The following is a 14,351-nucleotide window of genomic DNA, read 5'->3' on the forward strand; positions in this document are numbered from 1 at the left end:
TGGTCATTTCCTCCCAGGGCCATTTTCACAAACATTAAATACTGACTGCAGTGGGGTCATCCCATCAGAAAACACATTCCATCCTTTCCACCACTAGCTCTTTCAAAGTCAAAGCCAGATCCTGCTTTCACTATCAATGTGGGTGCCTCACCATCTAGTGGACAGAAAGAAAGCATCACAGAAAAGAACTGTGATAGAAATGTGATAGAAATTCTTCCACTATTTGATCTGAGGAAGTGGGTCTGGCTCAGGAAAGCTCATCATCTAATAAACCATCTTGTTAGTCTTTAAAGTGCTACATAGTCCTGTTTTTTGATTCAGAAAAGAACTGAGATTTGTTGTAATCTCAATGACTTGATTACCTGCATCCTGCTTCAAAGGCCTTTTAAGAGTACACTTGAAAGAGAATCTTCTGAACTGTCATTCATGCTTAAATTCGACACTTTACATCTAAGTTTGAATAATGACTCTAATTATCTTACCCATTACAAAGATAGCTTCCCCAATTATCACCTCTAATATCATTAGCTCACAGACATTTGCCTCCTCCCCCCATCCCTCTTCTGTTCTGAAATTTGATTTGTCCTTTTCATATGTGTTCATTTTTTTAAATTGTATCCTTTGGTATATATGGTTGTGACTATTCCACTATTTGATCTGAGGAAGTGGGTCTGGCCCACGAAAGCTCATCACCTAATAAACCATCTTGTTAGTCTTTAAAGTGCTACATAATCCTGTTTTTTGTTTCAGCTACACCAGACTAATATGGCTACATTTCTATCACTGAGTTTTGTAAATATTTATTACATTTAATGAGACCATTTTTTTTCTTGATGAGCATCTGAAACTTCTCCTATAAACTACACATATGACACTGATAGGAACAAAAAATAGATGCTGGTGTGAAGAAATGTGGTATAATTACATAGACAAGGTAGGTGAGGTTTTTTTTTTATTGGATCAACTTCTCTTGGTGACAGACAAGCTCTCAAGCCAGCACCAATCTCTTCTTCAGCTATAATTACATATATAGGTTATAGAGAGACAGATCTCCGAAGTGAAATCGTTCTGTTTTTAAGCGAGGTTGACCTCCTCCCCAAAAATGTTTTCAGGCCATATACTTCAAATTTGGATGCCTAAATCACCACATGAACACCTGAATAAGTGGCTTGATTTTCAAAGCTGCTGAGCACCTACAATTCCAATTGATTTCAGACTTTAATCTCAGGAGCTGTGCCTATTGTCTCAGAAAACTAAGCCATGTATTTGAGTGCTTAAATATGGATTATTTAAGTACCTAGCTATTACCTCCACCACATCTGAAAATGTTGGCCCCAGCCAATTGTGTATTGCTATGTAGTGTAGTGTAATTGTGTAGTGTTCCACCCCCAACGACCTTTGCCCTTCGACAGGGGCGAAGATGTCACCAGGCATAAGCAGACTGAGCAATTTTAAGTCTTCCAGCAACTCAGAAGCCCCCGCAAGTATAGTATTACCCCCCAGCTACCATTCCTCTTATTTAACATTGCGTTTTTAACAAGTGCATCACTATGCGCTGTGTGGGTATATATTCTGTTTTGTGGAAATCATGCCATTTGTATGTTTACGCAGAAGAGCAGTAAGCTGGGCTCAAGCTATTCCTGCTTAGGGCACCTACTGGGCTAGTACGGCCTCTCAGCTAAATGACTCCTATTTTGCATGCTTTGCGATGAGAGGTGCTTGGTAAATGTATAAGGCAGAGTAGTCTCGCAGGCAGAGCACCAGACGGGGTTTAAGAGACTTGGGTTCTACTCTCTGCTCTGCCGCAGCCCTGCGGGGGGTGACCTAGGCAAGTCGCCCCGCCCCCCCTTCGTGCCTCAGTTTCCCCAGCCATAAACGAAGGCTGATGGCAATGCCGTCCTTTGCACAGCGCCGCGAGGGCTTCCCCTGCAAAGGGATGCTGGGGGCGCGCAGGTGAGCGGCAGAGCTGGGCAGGGACGCCCTGACCCTGGCTCCCATCCCCAGAGAGAGGAGCGGGGCGGGGGCGGGGAGCTCTGGCCGGGCGGGGCGGTCCCCGCCTGAGAGGGGAGGGGGAGCGGAGAACCCTCTAGCCCCACGCGCTACGGCCCTGCGTCATCTCTATGCTGCTCGCGGATAGAGCGCAGACGTCATCAGACCGCGCCGGAAGAGAAAGGGGCAGGCTTGGCAGGGCGGGGTGGGGTGAGTGTCCTGGGGCACAGAGCGCGGGGCAGGGAGGCCGGCGGCGGCGGCGGGAGCTGCAGGGGATACGCTGCGTGCGCGTGCGGGGCAATAGGAGAGGACGCTTCGGGCTGGATGGGGGAAGGGGTAGTGAAGTGCTGGGGGGAGGCGGAGCTAGGAGGGGCGGTGAGGTGCTGTGGGGAGGCGGGGCTAGGAGGGGAAGGGGAAGGGCGGTGAGGTGCTGGGAAGAGGCGGGGCTAGGAGGGGGAGGGGCGGTGAGGTGCTGGGAAGAGGCGGGGCTAGAAGGGGGAGGGGCGGTGAGGTGCTGTGGGGAGGTGGGGCTAGGAAGGGAGGGGCGGTGAGGTGCTGTGGGGAGGCGGGGCTAGGAAGGGAGGGGCGGTGAGGTGCTGTGGGGAGGCGGGGCTAGGAAGGGAGGGGCGGTGAGGTGCTGTGGGGAGGCGGGGCTAAGAGGGGAAGGGGAAGGGCGGTGAGGTGCTGGGAAGAGGCGGGGCTAGGAGGGGGAGGGGCGGTGAGGTGCTGGGAAGAGGCGGGGCTAGAAGGGGGAGGGGCGGTGAGGTGCTGTGGGGAGGTGGGGCTAGGAAGGGAGGGGCGGTGAGGTGCTGCGGGGAGGTGGGGCTAGGAAGGGAGGGGCGGTGAAGTGCTGTGGGGAGGCGGGGCTAGGAGGGGGAGGGGCGGTGAGGTGCTGAGGGGTGTAGGGAAGAGTAGGGCTCTTATGGGGGGAAGTTGAGAGATGTGGGGAAGAGTAGGGCTAAGAGTAGGGTAGAACTGAGAGAAGAGTTCTTGGAGGGGGGGGGGTTCCCAGAGGCTTGTGGTCAACATGGTTTGCTCTGCTCTCCTCGCCCTCCTGCCATCATCCCTGCTTTTGCTTGTGCTTATTCAGAGCACATCAGCTGACTCACAGCCAGCAGTTATCAGCTGCTGCCCTAAAGTATACCTCTTGCTACCTGAACCGCTTTCTGCAACCTCCCTTGCCACCTAGTTGTCTCAGTGCTTCTGTCTCAGATTGAGACCACTGTAAATCCTTTTCATTAATAAGAGCTGATCCTCCTCTCCAAAGCAGGGTGACATAAAAGCTATTTTGCACAGAAAAGTCTTTTAATAACCCGATCACTATTAACTTAAAAAACAGCAAATGGTCTGGTAGCACTTTATAGACCAGGGGTAGGCAATTTTTGCACAGGGTCCACCCTGGAAGGGGCGGGCCTAAATGGGAAGGGATGGGGCTACCCCACCCCCAAACCATGATTTGGTCTGGGGGTGGAGGAGCCCCTTTGCCGGCAGGGGAACAGCAGGGTATCCATAGGCTGGATCTACCTGCTTTGTGGGCTGGATTCGGCCCGCAGAGGCCCTTTTGCCCACCTCTGCTGTAGACTAACAGAACATGTAGATGGTGGTATGAGCTTTTGTGGGCACAGCTCACTTCTTCAGATGACTGGAGTTTTGAGTTTAGGATGTGCAGGCCCAAAATAAATAGGGGAGAAGGGAGAGGGGGGAAGGAAAAAAATGGAACGGGGTGGGAAACAAGGAGCAGAGGGTATGAAAATATCAAAGGGAAAACCAAATTGTAACCCTTTCTTTTTTTTTAATATGTTTGAACTAGAGCTAAATTGCAGTGATGGAAAGTGGGGGGCGCCCGTCTACTGGCCAAGTTATATTGCTGGCCACTAGTTCGGCTATCACGGCAATTCTGTACTCCATTTACAGGCAGAAATCTAAAGTTGCTAACAGCCTTAAGGTCAGTTGTGTGATCTTTTTACTTTATTACTGAAAAGTATTAACTTTTTCATTTGGTATCTAACACTGTAGTAAAAATAGCAGATTAGAAACTCCATATAAAAGAATAAAGTGTTCTGATGACAATATTTGGTTTATTTGAAGATTTTTTTATTTTAATTGAATATTTCTTTATTTGGCTTTAGAGTGCGTTTTTAGCGCTCCATTTCTTTGAAAGTGAAATACCGCGTATACTCGTTCATAAGATGACTTTTTTTGGAAAAAAATCCCACTGTGAAGAGCGGTGGTTGACTTATGAACGGGTTCTTTCCGTGGCTCGGGAAGCAGCACAGACTGAAGGACTTTCTGGCTGCCAGCATGTAGCCTCTTGGCACCCATTGGCTGCGAACTGTGAAGAGCAGCCAATGGGAGCTGAGAGGCTCTGTACCTGCAGCCTGCACATCTCTCAGCCAGTGCTGACAAGCTTGCTTATAAATGGGTCGGTGACTTTTTCCATTTTCTCTCTAAGTTTGGGGGGGGGTTTTCTTATAAATGAACAAGCTTATGTTCGAGTATATATCCTGTTCCCATGTATTTTTCCCCTTTATATATTTTCAATATTTTAAAACTTTTTCAGGGCTTGTTTCACTGTCATAGTTTAAACTAACTATTATGATAGACACTGGGCTAAGAATTTCTAAAAATTTCTCAAGCAGCATTTTTCTTACTTTGCTTATTTGTAAATTTTGATATTATTGATGGAAATATTTTTTATTTGTAAATGTAGGTTAAATTGACAATTACCTATAACAATCTAGCCCTTCAAGCCTGAATATAGTGTCTATTGTAAATTAGCATTGAACGGCCCTCCCTATTCCTCAAAACTCTCCTTTCCCTATCCTCAAGTTTATCTACACAACACAATCTTTAGAAATTAGTCAAGTGAGAAATCTCCTTAACATCTGTTTTATAACATGTTTAGACTACACTGATACACATGGCTCTTTTTTATATAGGGAGCAAAGCAAGTACATTTAGATCAAGACTTGAAGAACATTCTTATGGAAGCACCAGGAAAATGTGTCCCATATGCAGTTATTGAAGGTATTGTGTATAAGTACCTATGTCACTACAGAGTTATAAATGCAGCTTCCAATTACTAACACGGCTACCCCTCTGATACTTTTCATTGTCATCTCTCATGCTGGTTCAGGTAACTAAAGCAGAGGATGGATGAGAAGACACTGAGTCATCTAACAATACTTGCAAGGATAATGAAATTCCATTTCAAGCAATAGGCTCAGTATATACATGTACAAAATAGTTCGTAATGTTTCCAGTGGATTTAATGCCAGACAGACATTTCTGTTCTAATGGAGATCCTTCAATGTAAATCAAGCAGTCTCCCTAAGATAGTGGGTTTTTTTTTGACTATTCTATATCCACCACTTGACACCCCCCCCCCGAGCAGGGGTGGCCAACCCATTTAACAAAGAGAGCCAGAAAAAATGCAAAGAGCCGCACTAGAATTGTCAAGCAAAAAACAAAACAAAACCCCAGAACAGAATTGTCGAGCAAAAACAATAAAAATTAAAAAAAATTAAAAAAAAGTCTGCCCCTTTAAGATGGCCACCATCTTAGGTGCCATTTTTAAAACCCCGCAGCTCTGACCTGGTAAGCGCACGGAAGCAGGGGGCCGAGGGGGAGCCAGCGGGGGGCGAGAGCTGTTGGCTTCACGAGCCGCACTTTTCGGGGGCAAGATCCACATGTGGCTCGTGAGCCGCGGGTTGACCACAGCTGCCCTAGACCTTATTCTAGTTCTGCATTTGGGATACATGCTGACAATTGAGAGCATTAATTAGTGGCAGTGACAGCTACCATGGACCCCTAGGTGAGGTGGGAGGTGGCTCCGTGCTTTGGGAAGGGGCAGAGCTAGGGCGGCCAGCCCTTTGCACTGCCCAGAGCATGTTGCACCGCACCCCCGGCCCTCAGAGCATGTAACATAGCATTCTGACCATGATTTAAAGGGCCTAGGGCTTCTGGCTGCTACCAGAAGGGTAGCCAGAAGCCCTGGGCCCCTTTGAATCACTGGGTCTTTGGGCAACTGTCCCCTTTATCCCTCCTGTCAGTGGGCTTGGCACTAATTCTCTTCTTCTTTAGTTGCATAACTGAGTTAACTCTGGCATTGCTAATTGTATATGTAATAAAAAGTATGTAAAATAATGGTTAACAAATGTTACCTTTACAATTCTTGATAAAATGGTTCTGTATCTTTCAGGTGTTGTACAGTCTGTTAAGGAAACTCTCAGCAGCCAATTTGTGGACAATTGCAAGGGGGTGGTTCAGAGGCTGACACTACAGGAGCACAAAATGGTGTGGAATCGAACAACCCATATCTGGTATGTCTACTTCTCTTGTGGTTTTGAAAACATCCAGACATTTATGCACCACCTGTTGGTTTTATGATGAAGATATCTACCAAAGAAAGTAATTGGGTAGTGAATTAGGTGAGAGAATTTAGGGGTGGGATTTCATATGGTCATGAAGTCTACTGAATATTGCTGTATCTTGTCCTTGACCTTGATTTTGTAGCTCAGTTTTCTTATTGGGAGAGGCAACTACTGGGCAATTTCTTCTGTATAAAGTAACCCGTAAACCCAGGTTACTTAGTAACTAGTTGCGTGAGTATTTTGTTTTCCATGAATTATGGATGCTGTTTCAAAACTAGACAAATACTTTGTATCTGAATGGTCATGTGAGTTATTCAACCTTTAACATGGTCTAGTCAGTATTTGGATGGGTTACTAGCAATGTTTCCTCTAATCTTTTCCATCCCTGTGTGGATTTTTTCATCCATGTGCAGAATAATTTTTATGTGCACCAATGCATGTGCAAATGTGCACCAACAGTAGAAACATAAAACCTAGCTATGGGCATTATGCTAATCTGTTGGGCAGCATTTGAATTTCTCCTGAGTGGCTGCACAAGTGCACAGCTTACAGTGATTACAGATCAATTTTGAATCAAGGTTCTAGTGTCGATTATCAGACTCTTTGTCGCTGGTAATTCTGTCATTTGGATCAAATCTTTAAGTATCACCTCTTTGTTACTAGTATCAGTCGTGGTAGTCTGAATCTGTATAAACAACTAGAAGACCTGTGGCACATTATAGACTAACAGATTTATTGGAGCATAAGCTCTTTGTTACTGGAGATCAAATTACGCTTTTTAAAAGCAATAATATTGTTAATCTTGGTTCTTAGCCAAATTCTATTTATTTTGGTTCCTTAAATTCTTTCTGCTATGAAAACTGAGTATGATGGTAAGTGACACTGCTCTGTAATGTTGCTGTGCAGTGTTAATCAGCTGTTTGGATTAACTTCAGCGGTGAATATGTTTCAGCGTGGGTGAAATCATTCCTGTATATAAAGTTTTAAATGCCTTTAAAGCAGCAATGGGCAACCTAGGCTAATGAGCGGGCCTAACACTCCTTCATTTCAGCGGGCCGCAGGATTGTTGTAACCAAGACAGTCTTCCGGGATAGGGTAGTTTTGCTAACGGGCTCTTGTACATAGAATTTGTGCAGTGTGCCAATTGAACCGTGTTGTTCCTTTGGCCTCAGAGGGAGTACCGGTTCTCTCAGTCAATAATGTGTGCAGTCAGCACGCGTACCACTTCACGTGTCCTTGGTTTATGTGCATGTCATGTTAGTAATTCTGGTAAGAAAAAAACTCCATAAAATAAGCAGAATCTGGCAACCCTGCATGTGGGCAACAGTGAACAAATTGTCTTGTGGGCCACATATAGAAGCCCAAAGAGCTGCATGTGGGCTGCAGGTTGCCCACCCTTGCCTTTAAAGTATTTGGGTATGTCTACACTACCCCGCTAGTTCGAACTAGCGGGGTAATGTATGCATACCGCACTTGCTAATGAAGCCCGGGATTTGAATTTCCCGGGCTTGATTAGCATAAGCGGGGAGCCGCCATTTTTAAATCCCCGCTGCTTCGAACCCCGTGCAGCGCGGCTACACGGGGCTCGAACTAGGTAGTTCGGACTAGGGTGCCTAGTCCGAACTACCGGTACACCTCGTTTCACGAGGAGTAACGGTAGTTCGGACTAGGCACCCTAGTCCGAACTACCTAGTTCGAGCCCCGTGTAGCCGCGCTGCACGGGGTTCGAAGCAGCGGGGATTTAAAAATGGCGGCTCCCCGCTTATGCTAATGAAGCCCGGGAAATTCAAATCCCGGGCTTCATTAGCAAGTGAGGTATGCATACATTACCCCGCTAGTTCAAACTAGCGGGGTAGTGTAGACATACCCTTTCTGTTTTGAAGGTCATGTACATGTCATGAATACTTTTCAATAAGATTTAATGTCTTCCATCCCCCTTCCCATATTAGATCTTTCTTTAGGAGCTGAAAACTTTTCACTCTCAAACCCATTTTCTTTTCTTTTCTTTTTTTTTTTTTCCTTTTTTTGTTTGAGATGAGCGGGTAGAGTGCACTGGAGGTGGTAATTGAGAACGAAGACACCTGTAAATGCTCAATTTCTGCACAAATTGATGTAAATAGGTCAGGTTTTTAGGCCTGCCAACTTTATTAGTTCTTTTTAACAGCTACTGCACTATTTTGGAAGTTTTTTGATACAATCGATGATGCTTTTGTTCTTAAGTCCTTGGCAGTGGAGCGGTGGGAATGGCAAAGCCTTAACATAGCCTGAACTATCATTAGCTGTGAGCCTTGTAGAGCATTCTCTCTGAGTCTGACCATTTTTCAATAAAATCATAAAAAATTAGTGTTGGTGAACTGAAGTGTGCAGCAAACAGTTACATTCTTCACCTACTTTTGAATTCTATTGGATTTTAACAGTTTACATTGGGGAGGGTATTTCACTCTATAGCCATGGGGAAAGTCATTATTACAAGCCGTTGAAACTTTGGGGTGGGGATTAAGAGTGGATGATTTCATGTAACTGGCCTACTCAGAATGCATGAAACTATTGGGTGTATGAAGCAGAAGTGTCTTGGGGGGGTGGGATTCTCTAAAACTAAAATTGCTGCAGTATTTATGGAGCCTGCATAAAGATTTCAAGATCAGGATGTGCTGTGACCCTCATGTATCTGCTAAAATACAGGCAGTCCCCGAGTTACGCGGATCCGACTTACGTCGGATCCGCAGTTACGAACGGGGCCCTTCCTCTCCCTGGTCTTCAGCAGACCAGGGAGAGGAAGCAAAGCGGCGGAACACGCGAGCAGCGGACAGGGCTGTCCGCTGCCCACGTGCTCCGCGGCTTGGCTCTGCTTTGCTCTGCTTTGCCCCCCCCGTCCCCCTGGTCTGCAGACCAGGGGGACAGGGGGGACAAAGCAGAGCAAAGCAGAGCCAAGCCGCGGAGCGCGCGGTCAGCTGACAGCCCAGACGCGTCTGGGCTGTCAGCTGGCCGCTGCTCCGCGGCTTGGCTCTGCTTTGCCCCCCCCCCCCGTCCCCCTGGTCTGCAGACCAGGGGGACGGGGGGGCAAAGCAGAGCAAAGCCGCGGAGCACGCGGGCAGCGGACAGCCCAGACGCGTCTGGGCTGTCCGCTGCCCACGTGTTCCGCCGCTTTGCTCCCCGTCCCCCTGGTCTGCAGACCAGGGGGACGGGGAGCAAAGCAGAGCAAAGCCACGGAGCCCGAGGGCAGCAGGACAGCCACGGCGCGTCTGGGCTGTCCCGCTGCCCCCGTGCTCCGCGGCTTTGCTCCGGACACCTGTGGTACAGCAGCTGGGGCGCTGCCAGTTGGTCCTGTAGTGCCGCTCTGGGCGCTACTGGACCAACCGGGCAGCACCCCAGCTGCTCTGCCCCAGGCGTCCTGATTCAGCCACTGCTGGTCAGTTTCAGCAGCGGCTGAATCAGCACGCCTGGGGCAGAGCAGCTGGGGTGCTGCTGGGTTGATCCAGTAGCGCCGAGGAGCGGCGGCGCTACTGGACCAACCCAGCAGCACCCCAGCTGCTCTGCCCCAGGCGTCCCCAAGTCAGCCGCTGCTGAAACTGACCAGTGGCTGACTACAGGAAGCCCCTGCCCCGGGTTTCCTGGAATCAGCCGCTGATCAGTTTCAGCAGCAGCTGACTTGGGGATGCCTGGGGTTCTTAAGTTGAATCTGTATGTAAGTCAGAACTGGCGTCCTGATTCAGCCGCTGTTGAAACTGATCAGTTTCAGCAGCGGCTGAATCTGGACACCAGTTCCGACTTACATACAGATTCAACTTAAGAACAAACCTACAGTCCCTATCATGTTCGTAACCCGGGGACTGCCTGTACTGTGAACATAGGTAATTATGCTAATTCAAGCTAGCAAGTTTAAAAGCATTTGTCAGCAGCTGTAAATTGTTCAGTTTGAACAATGGTTGCAACCTGGCAATATTCTCCAGATGTTAAAATAAGTTCTTAATAATAGACCTACAAATATAATTCAAATGATAAAATCTGTGAGAACATGACTCCCTGACTCAGTACCTGGAGAAGGAATAGGAAGTCGCATTGTCAATTGAACCTGCTGAAACCGGATCATTGCTCTGCTTTCTGAGCCTAAACAAAGCCCCACTTAATCGGGTTACATTTATTAAAATTGCTTGTATGCCATGCAGTGTTTCTTGCTGCATAACATTTTGTCAAAGTTGGAAACCTATTTGGAAGATTAGATGGAATTCGATATGTCTGAGTGTCATTTTCATGCCAACGGAAGTACAGTGTCTGCTTCCTTGTAATGGAGCTAAGCAGAAGTGTATGCATTTAAAACAGGGGCTTACTGAGAACCCCAGGCAACACTGCTACAGAAAGAAACAGCTTTAGAGTTATTTTGACCTAGAGACACTTTTGCTAAGACATGTGATAAACAGGATTCAAGTAGTACGAGTGCTTGGTTCAATAATCCAATTGGTTGTAATCTAATGAAAAGGAGGGTGTTTCCAAGAGGGCCAAATACTGCAGAAAGTTTCAGTGGCATTAATAGCATTAAGGTCCTTTTTCCAGGGGCAGTGAATGTAATATTTTGTACTACTTTACCACCTTTTGCCTAGGGATCTGAAAGTTCTTTGCAGATATTGATTAGTTGAGCTTAACAACACTGTAGTGTGCTATTGCAAGTATGTGAGAGGAAGGAAGCTTTGTTGATTTAACTTATGTAGCGCTAAATGCTGATAAAGATTTTTTTCCCCTGGCTGTGGATAGAATCAACTTTCAGTGTGTATTTTAACAACTTTTTAAGACTCATAGAATAATAGAGGGACAGAAGATATTAAATCTTACTAAAAAGTACCCATGACAAGTACATGCACCTTCAAAATAGACATAGTTTAAAAATAGTGGTGGGTAACCTGCAACCCGCAGGCCACATACAGCCCTTTGGACTTCTTTGTGCATGTGCAGGTGCATGATGTGCATGTCATGTTAGTATTTTTGGTAGGAAAAAAACCACATGGATGGAAACAAGCAGAATCTGGCAATGCTGCATGTGGGCAACTGTAAACAAGTTGTCTCGAGGTAGATGGAGTGTTTACAACAAAGCAGATTGAACACCTATTTCACCACTAGTCCTTAATTAGGGGAAAGTGGCTTGAGTTTTTCTTTATCACATGTTCCAGCTGATGGCAAAATGTATATGCCTGGATTTGCTTTATTTCTCACTCACTTATCTTCCCCCAGGAATGACTGTGAAAAGATCATCCACCAGAGAACCAACACAACACCCTTTGACTTAGTGCCTCACGAGGACGGTGCCAACATCACAGTAAGGGTGGTAAAGCCCCTGGATTCTGCAGAACTCAGCTTGGAGACGGTATACGAAAAGTTCCATCCCTCTATTCAATCCTTCACGGATGTGATTGGCCATTACATTAGCGGAGAACGTCCCAAAGGCATTCAAGAAACTGAAGAAATGCTGAAGGTTGGAACAACATTAACGGGAATAGGAGAGTTGGTCCTAGACAACAACACTATCAAGTTGCAGCCCCCCAAGCAGGGGATGCAGTATTATCTGAGCAGCCTGGATTTTGATTCCTTGCTGAAGAAGCAAGAATCAAGTGTCAAACTCTGGAAAATCCTGACTGTCATTTTCGGCTTTGCAACCTGTGCCACGCTCTTCTTCATTCTGAGGAAGCAGTACCGGCAGCTTCGAGAAAAGCAGCGCCTGAAACAGATACAAGATGAATTCAGGAAGACTCAGGAGCAGCTAAGGAATGACATGAACACAGAGGGTGGGGAGACTACAAAAAATGCCTGTGTCATCTGTCTGAGTAACATTAAGTCCTGTGTCTTTCTAGAGTGTGGGCATGTCTGCTCATGTGATGAGTGCTACCAGGCACTTCCAGATCCAAAGAAATGCCCTATTTGTAGGCAGGAGATTGCTAGAGTAGTTCCTTTGTACAACAGCTAAATGATTGTGGCTTTGGAGCTGTCTGCAAAAATGTTTCCCCTCTTAAGGGGTTTTCTCAAGTCCTCTAGCTCATAGGCCTGACTGACAACTTGGACAGGTGCTGTTCCCTGTGATGGGGAGCAGGGTGAAATTTGTTATGAGAAGAGTTAGGGTGTGGGGCTATCTTGTTCTCCAAAACTCAACAGTAGAGGCAGAACTGGCCTAAAGGTTATAACTTAAAAGCTAATCCTGAAGGGTGTAAAAGCCAATGAATGCATTAGGTTTCCTTTGGACTACACCCTCATAGACTTTGAGGATGATTTATGCAACCTCCAAAAAAGAAGTTTCTATAAGGCTGGTGAGTTAATATGTTTATCTGCACTTTCAATCCCTTGTGTTTATTAGAGTCATTATCTCCATATCTTCTTATTTTTGCACTTGTGTTATTGGTTTATTGTAACTGGACCTGCAGTTACTAGTGATTGAAATACCTGGGCTAGAGAAAGCTTTAGTCTGAAATGGCCCATAGACTGCAGGATTAAAATGGTGCTAGAGCCTGAATTTAGCATTAGGGATTTATGGCCTTTTACAAAGATTCATATGAATGGAACTACTTTAATGAAATACTTTAGAGTGAGCAGTTATGTTTCCATTGCAATATGGGGTTGTTTATTAAACCTTTCTCCGTGGCATTGGAAAGCCATAAATAACTACGTCATGCTAGCACACAAAAAACAGACAGTCAGATTCACCTGTCTGACTTCATTGTCCGTGTTTGAGTTGGATGCAAAAGAAAGGGTGAAAAGTAAATTTGACTTAGATTATTAAAAGTTAAATGCATCTTAAGATGGTAATAATGCACATAAGACATTTTCTCTCTCATAAATTTTTATTTTGACCATGTCCCTTATTTTAATACATGAGACTGATAATGATGTCAGACACGCTAGGAGTTGGAATGGAGATTGAATAAGGAGGATGAGATTGCTATTTTAGCTTTTGGAATCAGACTCCAAAAGTATCTGTCTTTGAGAGTTCAGAATAAATGTTGTTACTTCACATAGATAACTCAGGACTTGACAAAAGCAATACGATGACACTCCTCTGGAGTCTTGTGTTATATTCTTTTGTTTTCTGTTTGTTCAGACACATATACAAACTGGCCAAGCAGTGTCGTGACAATAGACAGTGTTTGGTTATAAAGTAAAATCTTGAGTGGAATTAAATTTTTTTTAATGTCATGTACTTTATAATACACCGTTCTGCCTTTTTCCTTTCACTGATTTAACGTGCTGATTTTAAGTGGTGGTCAACCCACAAAGTGCTGGTCATCCTCAGGACTATTTTGCAAAATTTGTGAAACAAAGGGATGTATTGCATATTTGTGCATTGACCGCAACATAAATAAAGCTTTGCTGATTACACCTGTGCGCCTCTTTATGTATAGTATACATGATGAGAAATAAACATTTATCTTCAAAAAGAAAGCAAAAATCTCTTTCGCTTCCCCAAATTTCATATTAAATAATAAATAGCGGCTGTTCTTGAGCAGAATATAAAGACTTCCTGGTCAGGGTGAGCCTAAGGCCAATATTTATGTTGGAGAACATCAGATCTTCAGTAAACACATTCAGTGGATATATTATGTTTTTGTACATTCAAAGTATTTTGAGATATTGTTAGCTATGAAGGTTGTTTCCTACTCTGTCGCTTCGAGTGCAGAAGGTGGGCATCTGCAAGAGCAGGCCTGCACAACTCGGAAAGCGGCGAGGGCCATATTACTCCAAAGAAAACCGCTGCAGGCTGCAAGAGTAGGTTGGGGGCTGATACTTTATTAAGAATTTTTCAATTAAATCACACAGTTTTTTAAATTATTTTAATTTTTATTTATGAATACAGAGTGCCCATCCCTTCCCCTTGCCTGCGGCCTCGCCACCGGGAGAAGCGTGAGAGGATTAAGGGGCAGTGTTGGGAAAAGGGGGCGCCCACTCCCTCCACCTCAGCTCCAGGCGGGGGGGAGCGGCCAGCCCTCTCCCTACTCCGGACCCCCCTCCGCA

General features: G+C 45.6%; 1 protein-coding gene across 3 annotated transcripts; it reads left to right on the plus strand.

Moving 5' to 3' along the window:
* Positions 1–2,064: 2,064 nt before the first annotated feature.
* On the plus strand, positions 2,065–13,718 carry MUL1 (mitochondrial E3 ubiquitin protein ligase 1). Of its 3 annotated transcripts, none has more exons than XM_006132732.4 (5): positions 2,065–2,199; positions 3,800–3,934; positions 4,929–5,016; positions 6,191–6,311; positions 11,586–13,718. In XM_006132732.4, exons 2-5 carry the CDS (start codon positions 3,815–3,817, stop codon positions 12,313–12,315), a joined length of 1,059 nt encoding a protein of 352 aa, XP_006132794.1. In that variant the 5' UTR covers positions 2,065–2,199; positions 3,800–3,814; the 3' UTR covers positions 12,316–13,718. The 3 variants fall into 3 exon arrangements, with proteins under 3 accessions (XP_006132794.1, XP_075762362.1, XP_014433867.1); XM_075906247.1 differs by lacking the exon at positions 2,065–2,199 and adding an exon at positions 2,919–3,127; XM_014578381.3 differs by lacking the exon at positions 2,065–2,199 and having other exon boundaries at positions 2,919–3,934.
* Positions 13,719–14,351: the final 633 nt, after the last annotated feature.

Source organism: Pelodiscus sinensis, chromosome 23 (assembly GCF_049634645.1).
Source record: "Pelodiscus sinensis isolate JC-2024 chromosome 23, ASM4963464v1, whole genome shotgun sequence".
In the NCBI taxonomy this organism is placed as follows: Eukaryota; Metazoa; Chordata; order Testudines; family Trionychidae; genus Pelodiscus; species Pelodiscus sinensis.

Coding starts and splice junctions, on each gene's coding strand:
- MUL1 (XM_006132732.4), top strand. CDS start 3,815: ATGGAAAGTGGGGGGCGCCCGTCTACTGGCCAAGTTATATTGCTGGCC. Junction 5,017..6,190: donor CCCATATGCAGTTATTGAAG/GTATTGTGTATA, acceptor TGTATCTTTCAG/GTGTTGTACAGTCTGTTAAG. Junction 6,312..11,585: donor AATCGAACAACCCATATCTG/GTATGTCTACTT, acceptor ATCTTCCCCCAG/GAATGACTGTGAAAAGATCA.